Genomic DNA, 18,731 nt, shown 5'->3' on the forward strand with positions numbered 1-18,731 from the left:
AATAATTTTAGATCGCGCACAAAGCTTGTTTTCTCCTGTTCTGCGCTCGGACCCTAAGCAACATGGCTCGGGGTGACGACGACGCCAGACGCAGCTTGGACAGTCTAGATACCAATTCTCACTAGCTTAATGGTTGCGCCAGACAGTCACTTTGCATTGGAATAAATACTTAGATATCCGCGACGGCGTAATAGCGAGATAGCCTCGGGTCGGGGACATTGTGTTGTTACTATTGGCTTGTTGCAACGTGCTTGCGGTATATAGTGTGTAGCCTATGATTCCTAGCTGCATGCCGCTATCCGGAACGTGGCAGGTAGAGCATAATCTCTTGACAGTACAACGGGAAACAGAGTGGATGTTGTGAATGCTTTACAATAGGATAGGGTCAGAATCTACATGTTCATTCGAGCCCTAGAGCTACTACAATCCTCATTTCATGAAATGTAATGCAACAACTGAATCCGGGTGACCGGCAGAGTTGAGAATTGGACGGAATATTCCTCAATATTCCAGAGTAGTTCTTCATGGATGGAATACCAATAGCTGGCATTTGCTAGGGGCATTGGCGAGGCCCTGCTAAGGTAGGATGCTCTAGCGTTGGTCGGTCATCACATCGGACGACGCGATAACTTTTGACAAGATAGCATACGCTGCTGCTAGCTCGCAAGCCAGTCTCCCCCTCGACCTTCCCAAATCCTTCTCGGAAATGATAGCGAAGGAGAAATACATGCAGGGGTACTCGGCAGAAAAGACACCCTGTCCCTGCTCAGTTGCTCAGCAGCGTGGTATAAAGACACGGTCTGTCCGCCGCATTGTTGGGTTCAATCAGAGCACAGCCGATCTTTCCTTCATTTTCTGCCTCAGAGCTCCTTCATTCCCTTGTCTGTTCATCCTCACTCCCTCATTTGGAAATGCCTTCTTTTGTCCACTGTCTGTGGCCACTTCTTCTGGCCCCACTGGTCACTGCTGCCAGTGGCACCTGCAACAACACCGCCCTCAACACGACCACATACTGGTACGATATCACCGTCGACGGTACAACCGTCTTCGATGTCGCCCGCGCCACCAACCGCGGCGTGTGCGACATCGGCCGCCAGAACCTCATGGCGGACGTGACCATCATCCCCAACGTGGGCGAGTCCTTCCTGATTCCGGCCGAGGTGTGCGAGCCGGACAACACCAGCTGCCTGCTGCCCAATAACACCGCCACCCGCACGTGTATCTACGGCGGACCTCGCCTCTACTACACGGTGCGGGGCGACACCTACGAAGTGATCGCCAGGCGCCTCAACATCACCGTCGAGTCTCTTATGCATGTCGATGGGCCCACCAACGAAACTCTGGTGAACCCGACCTCGCCCACAGCCCTCTTGAACGTTGGCCAGTTCGTCAAGGTGCCCCAATGCGATCCCAGCCAGTGTATCCTTCAACCTTACTCCTTCAGCTGGGGTGTGTACAAGGATCTCGCCGACCATTTCGGGACCACCGTCGGACAGATTATGATGTTGAGCCCGACATACAACTACAGTAGTCTGGCCTTCACCCCGGGGGGCCAATTCCCCCCAATCAATATTCCGATAAACTGCACCGCATTGTCTGACACTGTTACTGTCCTGGATTGAGTTGCACAAGCATATGGGTTGGTTGGGACGCGGCCGAGGTCATTCTCCTTTTCCCTCTCCTGAATCATTGCGACAGATTCACAGGTCAATAAGCCATTATCAACCTTGCAGCAATCGTTAATTCTTCCTTCATTTCTTCACTTATTTGTATTTAGTGTGTTATCTTGCGAACATACCAGGGTCATTCTCCACAACTCAGGTAGTTTTCTTAATTTTGTGAGAACCTCGGCTTACCTGGCTCTTTAGTAAAGGCACGAAGAATTTTATACTAGTATTTCGGTTTAGGTCCGTGTCAACATGCTGTTTTATACTCCTGTACTCTATGCACTTGAAGTAATCAACCTCTGCAAATAAGAAAGCACATTTAATGTTTGGCCTTGCCAATGCTATACGATGCTTCCCGGTACTCATAGCGATGGTTGGCACGGAGCCTTGCATTTAGGTCTCAGGTGGTGGAACGAAGCCGGTAAAAGCGGGGGTCTTCTCCGCAACACCTGAAATCGCAGTACAACCTTTTCTAGTATACCTTTAAAAAAAAAGTAATTTAGAAATAGAAAATCAACAGAGTGACAGCTGCTTTCAATGTAATAGTGGAGTCCTGTACAATATTTTGAACGATCGAATTCCAAACAACCCTGCTGCTATGTTACGTGTTCATGCGGCGCCAATGCAAGACTTTGACAGGGGTGATCGCTGCCCTCGGAGATAGACCGGCAGTGCAGCAAACATAAGTAAATATGAACTTGTCAACGCCCCGCCGGATATTTGCGAAGGAAGAGAATGACTGTCAAGTTTCAAATGTGACCTTTGCAAGATTCACAAACCAAATGAGTTGCCTGAGGCTGCGACGGTCAATGCCACCAAGTCTGCACTTTCGATCTCGCTATCACCCCATCGACCGAAAGCAACCGACAGCGGAGCCGCCATCGGTGGAGATAGACCTCAATAAACAAGATCAAGAGGATCTCTGGGCTCGAGCATTTGAAATATTTGGGAAGGGAAACCATGCTCAAAATCTGGCAACGGCCTACAAAAACCACCTAGGTGCTCTGAAAGGCGGTACTGGTGATGCCAACTGGGATATCCTCAGCCGTAGTTCTGTCGAGGCTGCGGTAAACAAGCTTGTAGAGGACCGAGAGAGGCGACAATGAAAGGTCACAATCGGTGATAAAGACATCACTATTCGAGCACAGTTCTAGAAGCTAGCGAACTTTGTCCGTTTTGGTCCGATGGCTTCGTCAAAACCGCCGTCAGTAGCCAGCCAGCCATATGCAGCGCTTGCATGGTCCGGGTCCCGAAGAACATAGTACACCTGGCTCACATAGCTCTTCTGCCGTTTGGTTCCACTTCCATCTGTAATGCCATGATCGATCTGTAGAGATCCTTGAATACTTGAGTATTTCGACGTTTCTCGATTCCCGGAGGACTCATAAATTTGCATGAACCGAAGTAGGGGCGTTTATTGCCCGGCTCGAAAGTATTCCGTAAAGTCCCCGTTCCCTGAGGTACTTGATTCGGTGCGTCGCGGAAGATGGAGAAAGGATTCTGACCATGGTCATAAAGAAAGGGGTGTACCTGTTCGTCGAGCCAAATTCCCAGGCCCGGCCGAGGGGGCCATGGTGCAACTGCAACCATTAGCTGGGGTCTCAACTCTGGGTCTCTTTCCGAACACCGAAACCTCTCGCGAATTTCGCACAGGAGATCTCTGTAATTGCCCCCGTAATCTAGAAATCCCAAGAAGCTCAGTTCAATCTTCCAGAGGGCTGGTAGTTGATTCAGGAGGGATATCACATTGGCTTGGATCACAATAAACCGAGATAACTTCAAGGTTTGCAATCCAGACCAGCTTGCCACCGGGAAGATGGTTTGAAGAGAGGTGAAATGAAAGCGAGATGATCTCTCCCCGGGCTCCGTCCATTTCTGCCCCTGCCGCCTTAGATTAGTCACTGAGTCGGTCTCGATTGTCGTACAGAGACAGAAATATTCCATGCTCGATGCCTCACTCAAGACGCGTTGCAGGTTTCCGTTCCGGAAGGCGGACCACTCCTCATATTCCTGTCCACGGGCAATCAGGGGAAGGTCCAGACGGCGAAATCCGGGGCGTCGCAACAGGGCCGCGAGGTCTCGGACTCCTTGCAGAGCTGGTGGAAGATGGTGCAATTGAGCCCCGTATCCAGCTGATTGACATCCAGGATTAGCTCGACTACCCGGTGGTTAGGATGCTGGGCCAATACACGTAGAATAAGCCAGGCTCCCCGCCACTGCTCTTTGACATTTTCCAGTAAAGTGCTCCAGTCCTCCGCCTCCGGCGTGGGCTTTCCCTCCGCCGCTGCCAGCCACTCGCGCGGGATTGGGTAGTTGAATTCTTTAGGGAATGCCCGGATCATCGGCGTCTCGTAGACCGGCTGATATAGCCAAACGTGAGCGGCAGGGGTGATATTGATTCTCTCTAGCGCAGGAAAATGTTGAAGGCCATAGACCAAAGCCTCCGCGTCACTCTGATGAACCACAAGTTCATCTTGCTGCGCAAGGAGGTCCTGATAATACTGCCAACAGATCCACAGCGACGGCCGCGCATCCCGCTGGGCTGCACGCTCTGCGTTATACCATCCATCTTCGTTTCGATCCATCCGCTCTGACAGCTCATCAAGATTATTCTTACAGTTTGCAACAAATCACTTCGATGACGAAATATCATTAATTGCTATTTAGGTTCATCAATGTTCCCTAGTTCCTTCTCGAGCCGAGGGGAGCTATAGTCCGGTCCTCTTAAGTCTCGACTTCCGCGAGAGCGGTGAGGCCGGTGGTGGCCTCCTATCACCGCCCACTATCTCTGGTCCCGGTCATGCCCTTTCCATTTCGTAAATCTCACAAGGGCTGCAGACAGACACTTTGATCCTTCCTTCTTCTTCATTCCCTCCAGATCCCAGAAAAAAAGCCCAGACACTCAATTAACCAAGATGCTCGCCAGCAAGACCATCGAGAGTGCACTTTCTCTCCTCAAACAGAATCCATCCAAAGCCCTAGGTCTGAGTCTGGGCGCCCACCGCAACATCCAACCAGGCCAATACATCCCACGAGCAGGTCTGTCTCGCTGTCCCACATTCCTCAAGCACGCATTATCTGCGCAATTCCTAGAGAATCGAAACTAAAAGAAAAGGAAAACAGACGCCCGCTCGGCCCCGGACCTCACCTTCCCCGTTCCTGACCCCGACCGCACGTACATGGTGGTTAACCTAGACCTCGATGCCCCCTTCCCGGCGTTCAGCTTCCTAGGCCCGATCCTGCACTGGCTCCAACCCGGTCTCCGTCCCGTTCCTACCACGACGTCGTCCACGGACCAGAATACTTACGGTTTTGAGGTCACCGCCCCCTTCGTGGCGGATTATATCGGGCCCGGTCCCCCGCCCGGTAGCGCGCCGCATCGCTACGTCTTCTTCCTGTATGAGCAGCCGACCGGGTTCGATGTCGACAGGTACGCGTCCTCGGAGGGGAAGACGGTTGGTCGCTGGCCTCGGTTGCGGTACGACTGGGATCAGTGGGTGCAGGAGGTGCAGTTGGGGGAGGTGGTGGCAGTCAATTATTTCACGAGTAATTGATATTTGCGCTGAGGTGCTTGGTGGGGGAGGTGCTGAGTCAAAGTCTTAGGCAGGCCCAAGCTGAGTGTGGGCGTTAGAGCCGGTTCCGGGAGTGATCACCTGCCAACCTGGTATGTAAGTTGGTGGGAGACTGCGGGTCCGGGTGCCGGTTCCGGGACAGAAAGCCGGCCCCGGGGGTATGCCGATACGATAAGCCATTGGCGATGGGACAGCGTCATGACTCGGCCACGAATCATCATCTTTCCTATAAGATCACTAAAGCTCATAGACACTACTATGCCTTCCTTTGGGATACACTAGCCGACACCAGTCATCCTAAGTCGGATACATTCAGAAAGTTATGTGCTGGAACATATGTCCGTCCATACGGGGGGGCACGAAGAGAGTACTATCAAAATCAAAATTGCTTTGTTGTTCTCGAAACATCCAAGGTCATCCGGCTTCTCTTTATAGACCATTACTTCATATTCTTGGCATCTTCAGTCACATTCGTAGAAAGAGATACACCCGCGATGATATGCATTCCTATGTCTGTTAGGCCTAAGCAGCACAGAAGCTGGAGTCTACCACATACCACGCCAGAGCACCCATCCGGCCCTTGAATATCTGATTAACCCCTGCAGCTCTTCACCCTAATTGTCCGGCTTCGGAGCAGGAGTCTCGTCAGGGATGTATTTGGCTAATGTGATTGACCCGTCGGATGCAGTCTCGGTAACGATCCGGGCAACAGCGATGTCGGAGAACATGGCGAGGGTGAGGAAGAAAGAGAGAGAAGCAATTGATAGAAAGATCTTCATCTTGTGCGGTGTATGTCTGAGCAGGATATTGAAGCGGGATTGGAATTTCGAATGATGAGATTGATTCAGGACTAGAATCAGGCCCAGGAGCTGCTTCTGTATCTATATCTATACCTCTACCCTCCAAATACTCAACCACCATGGTTAAAAGTTACATTTTGGATGCCATGTAAAGATATTGTGGCCGATGGTTCGGAGTCTACCATTGCCACATACGGTATGGGACCAAACCCTCATAGGTCGTGAGTGATCTCGATGACGCGAAGAACTGGAACAACTGCGGTTAAGGTCATGTGGTTTTATGCTGATACAGAGGTACAGTTGATCATGTTGAAAGCACAAGCATGTACAATAGGGTGGAACATGTACTGTGAATGGGTACCAGTCATGTGCCGATGGGGTTACGACTGTGGTCCAAGGAAGATATGAACTTTGTGTCTACACTTCAATTGTCCTCGGGTGGGTGTGGAAACTGATCCATGGTCTTAAATGTGCTCCACCCACGCGAGAATGTTCTGGCCTGGATGACTGATGCCCTTAGTATACACATGTAGTACATGCGGAGATAAAGCCCCCATTGAATAAAGTTACCGCGGCGGGTCCAGGCCGTTTGCGGTGAAATAATTAAGCAGTGAAAGTTTAAGAGGGCCGGCCCACTTTGCGGGAGCCAGATCGAGCAGCTTAGATCGATCGAATCGATCTGAGCAGGAAGTTTCTACAGCGATTTCCACTGCATGGTAGTGGTCGAGAAAATAGTAGCGAGGTATAAAAAAAAATCGCGCATACCGTTGAAGGTGAGATCGTACCGTCACCAACTCGATGCTGCCGGGCTATCATGGTGTTGAGCTCGAGAGTCCACTTATCTACAGTCTGGTCTAGACTTCAAGGTGGGTCTGTCACAATGCTGGTACGTATAATGCACTGCGCCAAGGTATTCAATTCATTTTTGATCTCGGATCTTGCCGTATCACACTGCAACCTCTCGAACATCCCACGTGATGGCGCCCCCAGTCAGTTTGCAACATGAGCAGCATTAGAATACTCGACGGCCTGCAAAGTCATCAAATCCCAGCTCGGAATCATTGATACATGCTGATCTATCAAGGCGACGATTTCCAGACAGCCTATCTTCACTTCCTCCAACAATACCCTTTCCACAGTCAGTAGACCTTGAGAATATCATTCTCAAACCTAATCGCCAACCGTAGATGCCCTACGTCCCCGCACAGCCCCCTCCCCCACAAGTAACCTAAACCCTATCGACGTTTGTCTGTTCATTGTACCAAGGAATTCGCTGTTAGCCGATACTTGGCGTGGAGTCTAGATTGCAAGTTCCGGGATTGTGGCGCATCAAAGCAGCAGAAACATTATCCCTCATCATTGAAGCTACCCTTAATCAGGGACGTCATGGTTAGAGTGTGTGGTGTATATAGATGTCGCCGTGGGTGTGAATCGACCTGGGGAGAAGAGCTTGGATGACCCCTCCAACTACTGCTTTGTACCAAACATACAGTTCAATATGGTCAAGCCTACATTTCTTGCGCTACTGGCGCTAAGTAAGCTAAAAGTCCAAGCATACACTCAGCCCAAGGATGATACTAAAGTCTTCAGCCTCCCCTGTTTGGTCAATGCCCCAGACCGCGGCCACCAATCTCGCCAAATGTACCGACTGGTGTTACAAGAACTACCCCAATCCGTCGGCCACCTGCGTGTTCCCTGCGTTGACCGGACAGGGCCCGTGTTATGTCTGCGGCCCGTTCAAGACCTCGCAGTCACAGCAACTGTGTAACGGAGCTTGCACAGATACAAACACTGATTCGAAGAATTGTGGCGCCTGCAATAACGCGGTAGGTCCAAACCCTGTATACTCTCCCCCCATGCAAGCATTCCCAGGATAACCGTGATATTCAGTGCCAAAATGCTGGGAAATGTACCCTGGGCAAGTGTTGTAATCCCGCCGGTACCTTCGGGTGCACTCTCGATAATTTTATAAAGTTTTGTTGTCCGCTGGATGCCTCTGGAAGTACAGGGTGTTATTTTGGAGTTAACCCAACAGGCACATGCCTTTGAGAGCTGTTGGGAATAGGCAAAAGGAGATGCCGGAAGCGACGTTCATTCTACAATACTGTCTTTGAAGTTCTTTGCACCAAACGTGACTCTCTGATAGTTCTGTATATCATTATTTAATAGGTGGTGCATTCCAAGAATAATAAATCATACATCCCGCAAGCAGGCAGTGACGACAAGACGTATCTGACTTATGGGCATGTCCTTAATCCCGTCCACAACCATACACCGAAACATATCGACTCCAGTCAAGAAAGTCACCTAAGCCACGCGCGCCATAATCCCACCCAGATACTCACCAACCCGAGCAACCTCGCCCAACGGCGCAACCATGCCCACATACCCATCCGGCCGCACAACCAAGAGGGCACCCTGGGCAGGATCAACGCCGTAGATCCCATACGCATCAGCCACCTCATAGCCACTATAGAATGCCATCTCCGCGTGCTCCTTCACAAACGACGGCTTATTAGCCCAGGATACGATGCTCGGCAACTCCGGATACACGACAATCTGCTCAAGCAGCAACGGGGGGAACTGCTGTACCAAACCCGCCACGCCCTTCAGCGCAGTTGCGGATACGCCGTCCGGGTCAAGCAGGTCGACGGAGAGGAGTGACAGGATGCGGAAGCGCTCGGTAGATGCTAAATCTAGAAGATTCATTCAATCAGTCAGAGACGATTGTAGCTCTCAGAAGTAACACTAGTCGACCTACCGTCATGGATATCCCGGTGCGCTCCATCAGCGAATCGCTTCATCTTGACATTGAGTAAGCGGTGCCCAGGCCGGAGAATCCCAGACAGGTAGTCATGGCCGCTGACGACGGGCTTCGCGGTGCCAGGCGAAGGTGTCCGGTCGACGGCCAGGTTTTCCACGTACTCGACGCCGCAGCCGCTGGTAAACTCACAGCCGGTGCTGAACATGTCGACAAATTCGGCGTGAGAGATTCCGGACTTGGAATCAGCCGTGCCCACTTTATCTGAAAAGCCGGTGGAGAACTTTCCGTCGAAGTCGATCAGTTGCTGGGCGTTGGCGTGGCGTTCGATATTGTATGTGTCGAGTAGCGCATTCCCGGATGTAGACGGAGTGAGTCCGTTGACGTGATAAGCGAGCTTCCATGCCAGGTTGTATGAGTCCATCATTGACACATTCATGCCTTGGCCGGCCTGCAAAATTCACATTTGGTTAGTCGTGAATTCGCATGATTTCGAGCAGCAACCAGAACAAATCACCTTCGGACTATGGGTATGAGCAAGCTTGATGCTCTTGTTAGTCCCAGACATTTCTCTTAGAAGTGATCAAGACGCACCGTCGCCAATGGTAAGCACCCTACAAGCCCCAGTGGTATCCTTTACAATGAACTCAGGACAAACCCTCTGCCCAATCTGATATGCAGCCCACCAATCGATCGCATCGTCCCTCTTCGGCCGGATATACTATGGTTGGAACACGTCTTCGAGCTGCAGCCCCACGGCCTTGCGGACCGCCGAATGCGTCCCGTCCGCCCCGACCAGGTGCTTGGTGCGAAGAGTCCGTCGCTGGGTTCCATCGACCTCGATCTCCACCAGCACGGGAAACTCCGCGTCGCCTTGCTCGTCGATCTGCAACGACACGAGCTTGGTGTTCCGCAGCATTTACTGGCGGCTAGTGAGCTCGACTAGGAACGCACGAGAGGGTAGCTGGCTTGCACGGCAGACTCCCATCCCGGCCGCTGGCTCGTTCCAGCAGGTCGAGGTCGGCGTAAATGGCTATGTAGGTGGAGTGCCACAAGGTTTGCACCGCCAAGGGGTCATCGTCCTCGTTTTGAAAAGTGGACTGAGTGCTATATCGCCTCCACCACCACATGAGCATGTTGGACAATCTCCCCACTTCCTGGTCATCAAGTGTATTCGACCGTCGAGCCTCACTGACGTGAGCACTGATACTCTCAAGTAGTCCGTAGGCTGCAAATTTAGAATCTGCTGCATCACTTGGGAGGATGTTGTCGAGGTACGTGTTTGACATTCGAGGACTCGGTGGGTTCGTAGTAAGTTTGTAAACTCTGGCCCACCTCACCGCTGTAGGTGCCGTGAATAACGCATCCGAAGCCAAATGAGGGTTTTGCGGGAGCCGATGCTTGCAGATAGGCTCATGGTGCAATAGGCTCGCGAGCTCCGCGTCGTGATTGTTCAGGGCGATTTTGACCCTCAATCGCTGCTCGCGGTCGATCCACCGACTCCACTGATCGTCCAAGGACGCTTCATCGAGATCGAGATCGCGCGGGGCGGAGGGCAGCGACAGCGCATTCCTGTCGGCCTCACGCGCCCAGGCCATGACCGTGCCGTGCAGAACACCTGCCAGAATAAGGTCCTTGGGACGGCCGGAAAGAATGGCAAATGTCTGGCCGATAATGGCTGCTTGGACCATGGACCACGCGTCAGAGCAGCTGCGGGCCAGGTCCGACTCCCAGGACGCCAGATTCGCTTTATTCAGCCTCTCAAACAGTTGACTCCCTTGTGCGACCGCGTGCAACGACCCGACAAATAGGCTTCCAACTGAACAGATTGAGATGAAGAGTAACGAGTTCTCGGTGGTGGGCCTGAATGCGGGCGCATGGACGATCGGTAGAAGGGGGTGAAAGCGAGTGAAGAACTGGTTGGCGAAGAGATTGAGTTGCTCAGCCGAAGGAAGGGCCTCATTGTGCATGCTAGGTTGGAGCCTCTGCGAGAGGCCCGTTCGATAGTTTTCGTCAGCCGCGAGATCCCCTTAGCCCATCTCCCCGCCCCGACTGCCGGAATTGTTCTGGGGGGCAGGCATGTCCTCGGGGTTAGTCAGACGCCTGAACCATTTCCGCTTCACAATGTCAGCTGGCAACTCCGCAGTCTGCGTTGAGGTCGGGGTAAGGAAGGCGCCGGCGTCAGTCAAGCTCGGGATGGATGGGATGGGAGGCAATTGCGCCCATTTTGCAATCGCCGAGGTCAAGGTGAAATCCAACGCGTCGGCATCGAGAAGCGCTCCTGGGAGCCAAGAGGAGCTGGACTCGCTTTGCTGGATGGAGTTGACAAAATTCAACTGATGCTCTGGCTCCATGCATCTGAAGGGTTGGAGGTCTCCTGAGACAACGGTGTCGACATAGCCATCGCGGTTACTGGGCACTCTCGAGACTGAGGCGAGGCCGTTTGATGAATCTTTTCGTGTCGGCGTAGTACCTCGCTGCACCAGGTAACATTAGACTGCGGTAGAAGCAACTTGTGGGCTGTACCCACCTCCTGGAATACAACTTGCCACAGATCAGGCATTCATAGGGCCTGTCATTAGTGTGACTCCGTAGGTGACGCGTGAGGCGCTCGGCTTTGGAGAAGGTCCTATTACAACTCAAGCATGTTCTACTGCGTGTAGCACTCATTTTGGGGCGGTTAATAAAGATTTGGTCGATGGTGACAGAAGGATGAATTTAATGAATTAACAGTACAATGCATCTCCGGTCGGTCCGATTGCGGGGGATCTCCTGGTCACGTGACAGTACCTCTTCCCCAGTAGAACTACTCGACAGAACCATCAGAATCTACTATTGTGTTATGAATTGGTAGAGGTCAATTAAGCAAAAGCACTTGGCTTTCAAGCTTGAATCTTTAGTCTGAACTGGGTTAGTGGGGGTGAGGACGCCGAAAAGAACAGCTTCCTTAGATGTGGATAGACAAAGACTTCCCCGTCCCTGAATAAAGTGTATCGAAGTGTCAACCCACCACCTGTAGCCTGGCCAACAAAGTAATTCTCTGGTGGATCATTCATGCCCTCAAAGCATGCCGAACAATGCTTGTGATGAGCTTTGATAAGAGCCCAGTCACACAAAGAAGCTAAACACAAACCATGACCATCCAGATAAGTGTAGCCAAGCCCGCAGCATATAAACCGGACTGATCCCGCATCTTTTCTCAGAGAGTCTATACTTGAGGCTAGTAGCTATCCCAGATTTCCAGCAACAACCAGTCAGATAATAACAACAAAGCCTTCACAGTACCATGGAAGCCACGACCATCGTCCAGCCCTTCGAGGAGGGCGTCCCCTTCGAATACGAGTACGTGCCGCAACCCGAGTTCTTCTACGACGGCCAGACCCCACCAGGGATCGAGTGGTGCGTCGTGGTTGTCTCGGACGCCAGATGGCACGAGGCCCGCGACGTGCTGGCGGTCGATTTAGGCGGGCACGAGTGTCTGGACTGTACATTTCCGATAAACAGATACCACTGTCACTTCGTGGATGAGGAGACGGAGTTAATGGTCTTTCTGCTCGCGGAGACCGAGTTGGCCACGCGGAAAAGGTCCCGGGACGACCGTGGGTCGTTTGGGCCGCCTTCTGTGATGGTGTATTGATCGATGCTTGGTTGTTAGAGTGCTTGACTGTTAGATTCCGTGGGGATGGAAAGTAGCTGCAATGGTATCTGTTGCCTTCCTACGGTCACTTCAACTTTTGCGAATGAATTGGTATCAATGCTGTTTGTGATTTGACTTTGATGGCAAGAACTGTCAATATGGGTGTAAGCCCCATACCTCTTCACATGTTCTCTGGAACAATAGCCCTATCTAACTTGAGAATTCACTAATAACTTCAACCTCTCCCTTCAACGATCACGACTAAGCTCCCCCTTCCTTTCAAAACCAAACCCTCCTCAAGACAACGGACGGCCAAGCACCACCTTCCCAAACCCCCTCCCACCCCCAGCCAGCCCCCTCAACTCCTCCAGCGCAGCCTCCGCCGACCCCCTAAAGACCTCGACACGGGGCAACCGGAAACGCACACCGTAATGCCGCACCACCCACTCCAGCACCCGCCACGCGCGCTCATAATCCGCCGGACGAGCGGGGATGGTAATGGGCCGCGGGGCCGCGGCGACCTTGATGGTTACGTCGCGGTTGGGAGTCGCAAGGGGCATGCGGAACCGGGGATCGTCCTGGACGACCAGCGAGACGAGGTCCGCCTCGGCGGGAAGACACCGGGCCAGCAGCGTCGCCGAGGACTTCTCCGTCCCCGTGCCACTACTTCCCACGGCATCGAGTCCGTAGGCTATGGACGTGTTGGATTCCTGGACGGCTCGTGTGATCTCGTCTACCGCCGTTGGGGACCGGTAATCGAAGCAGTGGGTGGCACCCAGCTCCGTGAGCAGGGCATGGCGCTGCGGGGACGCCGTCACAAAGATCGGGGAGACGCCGCTGGCGCGCGCGAGCTGGACGGCGCAGAGACCCACGCTGGTGGAGGCGCCCCAGATGATGATGCCCTTGCTGATGATGCCCTTGCTGTCAGGGGGGCCGCCGTCCTGCGGAGGAGGAACCCCAAACAGATTGAACAGGGCATCCGCCGCCGTCATGGCGACCACGGTGAGAGCCGCAGCATCCGGCGGCGGGAGGGCGGCGGGCACGCGAAAGGCCATCTCCTCCGGACACACCAGGTACCCCTGGTGCGTGCCGTATTTGGCCGGTCGGCCCAGGCCTGTGGGCGTGTACCCCGCGACGATCTCGCCCGGTCGGAATCGGTGGCATTGCGGCGCCGTCTCGAGCACTTTCCCGCAGAAATCGTACCCCAGCACGGCCGGGGAGATGCCCAGCTGCGTGGCGTGTTTGATGTCGGCGGGATTGATGCCGGAGTACAGCGTTTCTACTAGGATCTCGCCGGCATCTGGCTTGGGAATGGGGAGGTCTCTTCGGAGGGTGAAGCTGAGGGTGTCGTCGACGTATAACCCTGTCTGTGAATCCGTAGTGGTCATGCTGGTGGGACAAGGTGAGCAGGGTGAATATTTACTGGAGAAATAAGTGCGGTGGATGTGAGGAGAGAACCATTTTAAGACATCACGCTAGACTAGAGAAGCGACTACTACTCCTGCTTGACATTCCCATACGTCATTACTTCCCCCTCGCTATGATGGTGGTTATTCTGGATATACGTGATGGATTTAGGGCTGGGGTGATAGCCGATTACTCATCGGAAGCTGAGCAGCCGAAGCCGGCGGGGTGAAGCGGGGTGAAGCGGGGTGAAGAGGAGTTATGACGGGGTGGATGGACGATCGCTGCTAACTGAAGGGGAGATGGATCCCCGGGTATTACGCATGCGAGAGATGTGTGTCACTCTAGATTTGTGAATAGCTGTAGAGCGTGCTCCAAAAGTTCCAGTTCGTCTATTTTTACAGCTCCTGATACATGATGCATACAGTCCCCATTCAAGAAAAGGTTGCAAGTCCATTCAACAGGCCATACCCTACTCTCTACCCAACGATCCTGGACTGACTTCGTGGGTTTCCTCGTATGATTGACAGTGGATGTCAGATCTGTTCATTCATCCTTGAACAGTATCTCAAAGTACAGAACAATGTCACATGTTGTACAGGCAAGCTATGGAAAGGGTGACCCTCAAACAACACAATCATTGCTCCCGGAGACTACCCTAACAAGTCCATAGTTTCGCCGAAGAAATTGCCTGAACCAGCCATAACCAACATTATCGATCCCACCACATAGCATCCAACTAAAGCACATACCGAAACCACCCATTTTCTCGATCCGTGAGGTCCTGGAACCCCAACTTATCCCGCAGCTCTTCATCCAGTCCGGCCGCGTCTCTCTTCCGATTCTCCCGCCAGAGCACCACCCACAGCGCCCCCGCGGCCGCAATCACAATACAGTAACAGATGACCATCCCCGTCCACAGCTCGGGGTAGTGTTGCCCGACGGTCTCGGACTTGATCAGCTGCGGGCCGATGATGTTGCCCACGGCGTAGGCCACGAACACCGTGGCGGCCATGATGGTCTTCTTGGTGGCGCCGGCGACGTTGCTCGCACCCAGCGTGATAATCAGACTGACCACCGGGCCGAAAAAGCCCGTCAGCGCGTAGCCGACCACCGGCGTGGCGGGATGGTATCCCCAGCTGGATTTCCAGATCATGACGCAGCCGGCGATGACGGGGAGGCAGCAGGTCACCAGCAGCAGGATGCGGGTGTTGGGGAGGACGGTGGGGATGTAGCCGACCAGCGGGATGAAGACGAGGCAGATGGCGCCCACAGGGAATTGAAACAGAATTGAGGCCAGGGTGTTGTAGCCGAAGGTGGAGACGATCAGGGGGCCAAAGCCCGAGATGGCGCCGTTGATTGTGTAGCTGTGGGTCATTTAGCAGAGGGCAAGCGAGAGGAAGACGGAGGAAAGCTCACGCAGCAGCCATCATGATAGCAATCAAATACACCTTCACATCGGTGAATGCTTCCACTATCTGCGACATCTTGATCGTCTGGCATCGCACGCCCGTCTGGCCGCGTCGCAGGCGCTCCACGGCGACCACCCGCTCCTCGGGGGTCAGAAACCAGGCGGACACCGGGGAATTGGGGAGAATGCAGCACCAGATCCCAAAGAGAAAGGTGAGGACGCCCGCGAAGATGTAGATGTATTGCCACGGCCGGAGCGCGCCTGTGGTAATCTGACCGAAGGCGTAGTTGAGCGCCCCGCCGATGATGGTGAACCACCCGGTCCCGGAGAACCAGATCGCCTGGCGCAGGGTTTGCTCCCTTTGCGTGTAGTACCCGCTGATCACAGTCATGAAACCGGTGGGGATCACGCTTTCGACAAAGCCTATGCTATGGTCAGGAGCACGGACCGAGTAGCCTTGAATCAAGAGAGAAAGATACCGAGAAAGAAGCGCTGGACGAATAGGCCCCGCCACGAAGTAACGCCGGCAGTAGCCGCGCAGGTAATAGCCCACAGCATGACAATAGGACCCAAGACATGCTGGATCTTGAAGCGCTGTAGCACCAGAGTCATCGGGTACAGACCAGCCATCATGCCAAAGTAGAAGATGGACGTGGCCCAGCTCAGTCGCGAGGTGTTCTTGGTCGGGGGTGTGGTGCTATAGTCCACTACCGAAAGGGCCAAGTCGCTGGTCATGCCAAATAATGAGGCACTACCGAGAATCGCCTGTGGTTGTTGGTAAGGAACATTGATTATCATGGCAGAGAAGTGCTTGAAAAACAGACCTTATCCCAGTAGACAAACCCATAGCCTATCCTATCTATCAGTAGCTCACTCCAGGCTTTTCTAAAGAAGGAACATAGGTTTCACGCACCAACCAACATCGCAGGCATGAAGAACAGATCTATCTTGCGCAAGACCCGTCGCTCCACCGCGGGGTCGATCTCCAACGCCTCTTCACTATTGACCACCTCCAAAGCCTCATCCTTGTGTCGGTCATGGGCTTCATCGCCCCCAGCTCCGGGGACCTGAATCATCTTTTTCTGCCTCAAACAAGAAAAAAATTCAGCGGTTTTGCATCTGCCGGAGATTTATGGTTGGAATGATGTATAGATAAGATTATCGCTCGTAAATAGAAAAAAATTCTGCCGCCGATTGCGGAGAACCAAACAAGTTAAATCCCGCGCGGTCGGAAAGCGTTTATTTGTTCTCGCTGTTTATTTACCCGCGGACTTCATCGCTCCGAAGCTTGTTTCCTTCAACATTTTCGTTGGTAACTGAGTTTGCGTGTAGGTTTGCGGGAAATGGAATCGCAGTGACTCATTGTATCCATGTTGATGAGGATCGCTCAAATGAGTCGCCCGAGGGACGCTCTGAGATGTGTGCGATCGAGCGTCGCTAGCTCGTGGAAATATATGTGTACATGTAGCTTGCCATGCAGAGCAGGATGCTTACCCGGAGAATTTCGCCGGCACTATAGATCCCACGCTCCTTCAGTGGGATTAAGAGCACAAGGGCATATGGCACAACAAGGTTTATTCTGGACTATGCTATTCGTATTCCGGTGAATCGAATGAGCCTACCGTAACGGTGGAAATCTGCCCCGGAACGTGCAGACCAGTCCACGAATACAGTTTCCATTGCATGTCGAATTCGGCTTCACAGGTTTGGCAATTTCTACGTGCGGAAGCAGTGAAAGCGGCGCCGCGAGATGCTTGAATGCTGGATGGAAAAACCGACCAAGAAGGTGAAGGTCAAGGCGTGACATCGCAAGCTCAAGCGCATGCGTTGCCTGATTGAGCTGGTAGCTATGCCGCCGAGCGCAATTCCGAAAACGAGACCAAGATGCGGAGCTGGTCTGGGGAACGCGAGTCCATCTTTGTAACACTGCGAATAGCTTGAATATGGAAAGCGATCTAAAGGAAGATATAACCAAGTTGATCGAGAACATGTCGCGGAAGCACCGTGCCAGCCCACAAGCACACGGCCTGGGGACAGACATAGCCATTCCAGGCCGACGATGGGAATGAGGTTTGCGGACGCTGGCAGACCGACTTGGCAACAATTGGCATCACCCTGCGAGCCGAACTGATGTGAAAGCAGACACGCCGTGATGCATCTTTGGCGACGATAGCAGATGGGGACTGTGCAAATATAACCTCAAGGGCTCATACTTAATTCCAATGAGAATCGGCACCGCACTCTTTCCGGGCGATGGGCCAATCGGGGACACGGCCGGGGAACCAAGCACATGCAAGTTATTGTACTGGCGGAAATGCTCAGGCCAGCGATTGTGCGCCCAACGATGAGATATTTGGAATTGATTTTGCAGTAGCGGTCACCGAAGGTCCGATAAGAAAAGTCATGCGACGGGCGAACAACAACCGTGGTGGTCCAGTCAAATATGGAGGTACTGTACTCCACAGAGCTCGGCACGGTCGCAGATGAAGTTCAGGTGCGAAGCACTCCATGCGGGCTAGGATCAATCTCTGCCCTACACCAACAGCGGATCAGAGTTCCACCTCACAGGCTAATTTGACAGGAGCAGAATTATTGAGCGATTCGAAACTGGTCGGAAATGATGGGTGTCAAATTTGCCACATATGTTGGGTCCATAGGTCTTGGTTGATAGTGTTGAATTCCCGCGGAGAAACCACTGCCCTGTCTGACACGACACGGAGGCGGGAAGATACGAAAAGAAAGGAAAAATCAAGACCATATTTATTTTTCTCTTGCTCGTAATCAATGATGATTGGAACGTTTGAACGATGATCTGCTCCTCATCTGGGGTCTTAGCGGGCGATTTGCGCTGTCAGTGTCATGAATGTCAGGTCATGAGGGAAGATGCATTGAAGTGGCCCGTGCTGGACGGATCGCTGCTGATCGGCTCCAGTTCCATTCTTGTCCAGTACCGACCACAACACCTGACCTTGCCACCGAGATCGACCGTGGAGTGAATCTCATAACCGACAATTATCGGTTTGTGGCGAACAAGCAAGTCAGAATCAGTCTGATTTGAAACAGTGGATATGCAATTGTATTAAACAGTACTCGAGTACGAGTAGCGCAGCTTAGTGCTGATATGTGGGCGCGTGGCTCGTCAGATGTCGCCACCCCCCCTCCGCTTGACACTTGGGGAACGCTTCGGCAGATCTAAGGGTGGCTTGATGCAGGGAGATAGGGCTAGCCGCATGCCACTCGACGGTCTAGAGCCACGATCTCTCTACCGGTGGAGTGGGTTAGCCCTGAGGCTAGCATTGGGTACTGTACTGTACTGCTGCCAATCCGCCTAGCCCCACGCGATGGGCAGCACGACACTAATTCTGTGTGGCCTGCTTCCTGTGAAATCTGCAGGAAGTCGTTTCCGTGAGGCTGATGCAGGACCCGACCGAGGATTCCCCAACGTCGAACAAGGTATCCGCCGCCTAACTTTTTTTGCC

The 18,731-nt window shown here is 53.0% G+C and overlaps 9 protein-coding genes across 9 annotated transcripts; 3 read left to right on the forward strand and 6 right to left on the reverse strand.

The window, feature by feature from the left end:
• Positions 1–911: 911 nt before the first annotated feature.
• On the forward strand, positions 912–1,696 carry BO82DRAFT_428151 (LysM peptidoglycan-binding domain-containing protein; the record flags this gene model as incomplete). The annotated part of the gene is made up of 1 exon (XM_025640421.1): positions 912–1,696. One exon carries the CDS (start codon positions 912–914, stop codon positions 1,620–1,622), a length of 711 nt encoding a protein of 236 aa, XP_025496988.1. The 3' UTR covers positions 1,623–1,696.
• A 966-nt stretch (positions 1,697–2,662) lies between these two features.
• Positions 2,663–4,252, reverse strand: BO82DRAFT_360520 (uncharacterized protein; the record flags this gene model as incomplete). The annotated part of the gene is made up of 3 exons (XM_025636770.1): positions 2,663–2,801; positions 2,944–3,799; positions 3,859–4,252. The coding sequence occupies 3 exons, from the start codon at positions 4,250–4,252 to the stop codon at positions 2,663–2,665; spliced, it is 1,389 nt and encodes a 462-aa protein (XP_025496989.1).
• A 232-nt stretch (positions 4,253–4,484) lies between these two features.
• On the forward strand, positions 4,485–5,600 carry BO82DRAFT_388394 (YbhB/YbcL family Raf kinase inhibitor-like protein). The gene is made up of 2 exons (XM_025638382.1): positions 4,485–4,706; positions 4,791–5,600. Exons 1-2 carry the CDS (start codon positions 4,583–4,585, stop codon positions 5,219–5,221), a joined length of 555 nt encoding a protein of 184 aa, XP_025496990.1. The 5' UTR covers positions 4,485–4,582; the 3' UTR covers positions 5,222–5,600.
• BO82DRAFT_349911 (uncharacterized protein) lies at positions 5,503–6,071 on the reverse strand. Its single transcript, XM_025634008.1, has 2 exons — positions 5,796–6,071; positions 5,503–5,746 (listed from the first exon to the last, which is right to left on the reverse strand). The coding sequence occupies exon 1, from the start codon at positions 6,016–6,018 to the stop codon at positions 5,854–5,856; it is 165 nt and encodes a 54-aa protein (XP_025496991.1). The 5' UTR covers positions 6,019–6,071; the 3' UTR covers positions 5,503–5,746; positions 5,796–5,853.
• Positions 6,072–7,498: 1,427 nt separating this feature from the next.
• On the forward strand, positions 7,499–8,211 carry BO82DRAFT_388395 (uncharacterized protein). Its single transcript, XM_025638383.1, has 3 exons — positions 7,499–7,574; positions 7,630–7,865; positions 7,930–8,211. Exons 1-3 carry the CDS (start codon positions 7,538–7,540, stop codon positions 8,086–8,088), a joined length of 432 nt encoding a protein of 143 aa, XP_025496992.1. The 5' UTR covers positions 7,499–7,537; the 3' UTR covers positions 8,089–8,211.
• Positions 8,212–8,346: 135 nt separating this feature from the next.
• BO82DRAFT_272433 (thioredoxin-like protein) lies at positions 8,347–9,521 on the reverse strand (the record flags this gene model as incomplete). The annotated part of the gene is made up of 4 exons (XM_025631022.1): positions 8,347–8,735; positions 8,801–9,251; positions 9,318–9,348; positions 9,391–9,521. Coding segments are annotated over 4 exons (1,002 nt in total), but the record flags the coding sequence as incomplete, so codon positions are not given.
• On the reverse strand, positions 9,464–11,154 carry BO82DRAFT_412613 (uncharacterized protein; the record flags this gene model as incomplete). The annotated part of the gene is made up of 2 exons (XM_025639850.1): positions 9,464–10,829; positions 10,854–11,154. 2 exons carry the CDS (start codon positions 11,152–11,154, stop codon positions 9,730–9,732), a joined length of 1,401 nt encoding a protein of 466 aa, XP_025496994.1. The 3' UTR covers positions 9,464–9,729.
• A 3,285-nt stretch (positions 11,155–14,439) lies between these two features.
• On the reverse strand, positions 14,440–16,336 carry BO82DRAFT_51498 (putative MFS transporter). The gene is made up of 3 exons (XM_025641287.1): positions 15,732–16,336; positions 15,261–15,675; positions 14,440–15,208 (listed from the first exon to the last, which is right to left on the reverse strand). The coding sequence occupies exons 1-3, from the start codon at positions 16,048–16,050 to the stop codon at positions 14,581–14,583; spliced, it is 1,362 nt and encodes a 453-aa protein (XP_025496995.1). The 5' UTR covers positions 16,051–16,336; the 3' UTR covers positions 14,440–14,580.
• A 577-nt stretch (positions 16,337–16,913) lies between these two features.
• On the reverse strand, positions 16,914–17,652 carry BO82DRAFT_51517 (uncharacterized protein). Its single transcript, XM_025641288.1, has 2 exons — positions 17,466–17,652; positions 16,914–17,345 (listed from the first exon to the last, which is right to left on the reverse strand). The coding sequence occupies exons 1-2, from the start codon at positions 17,542–17,544 to the stop codon at positions 16,969–16,971; spliced, it is 456 nt and encodes a 151-aa protein (XP_025496996.1). The 5' UTR covers positions 17,545–17,652; the 3' UTR covers positions 16,914–16,968.
• Positions 17,653–18,731: the final 1,079 nt, after the last annotated feature.

The sequence above is a fragment of the Aspergillus uvarum genome (assembly GCF_003184745.1).
Source record: "Aspergillus uvarum CBS 121591 unplaced genomic scaffold BO82scaffold_2, whole genome shotgun sequence".
NCBI classification, from domain to species: domain Eukaryota; kingdom Fungi; phylum Ascomycota; class Eurotiomycetes; order Eurotiales; family Aspergillaceae; genus Aspergillus; species Aspergillus uvarum.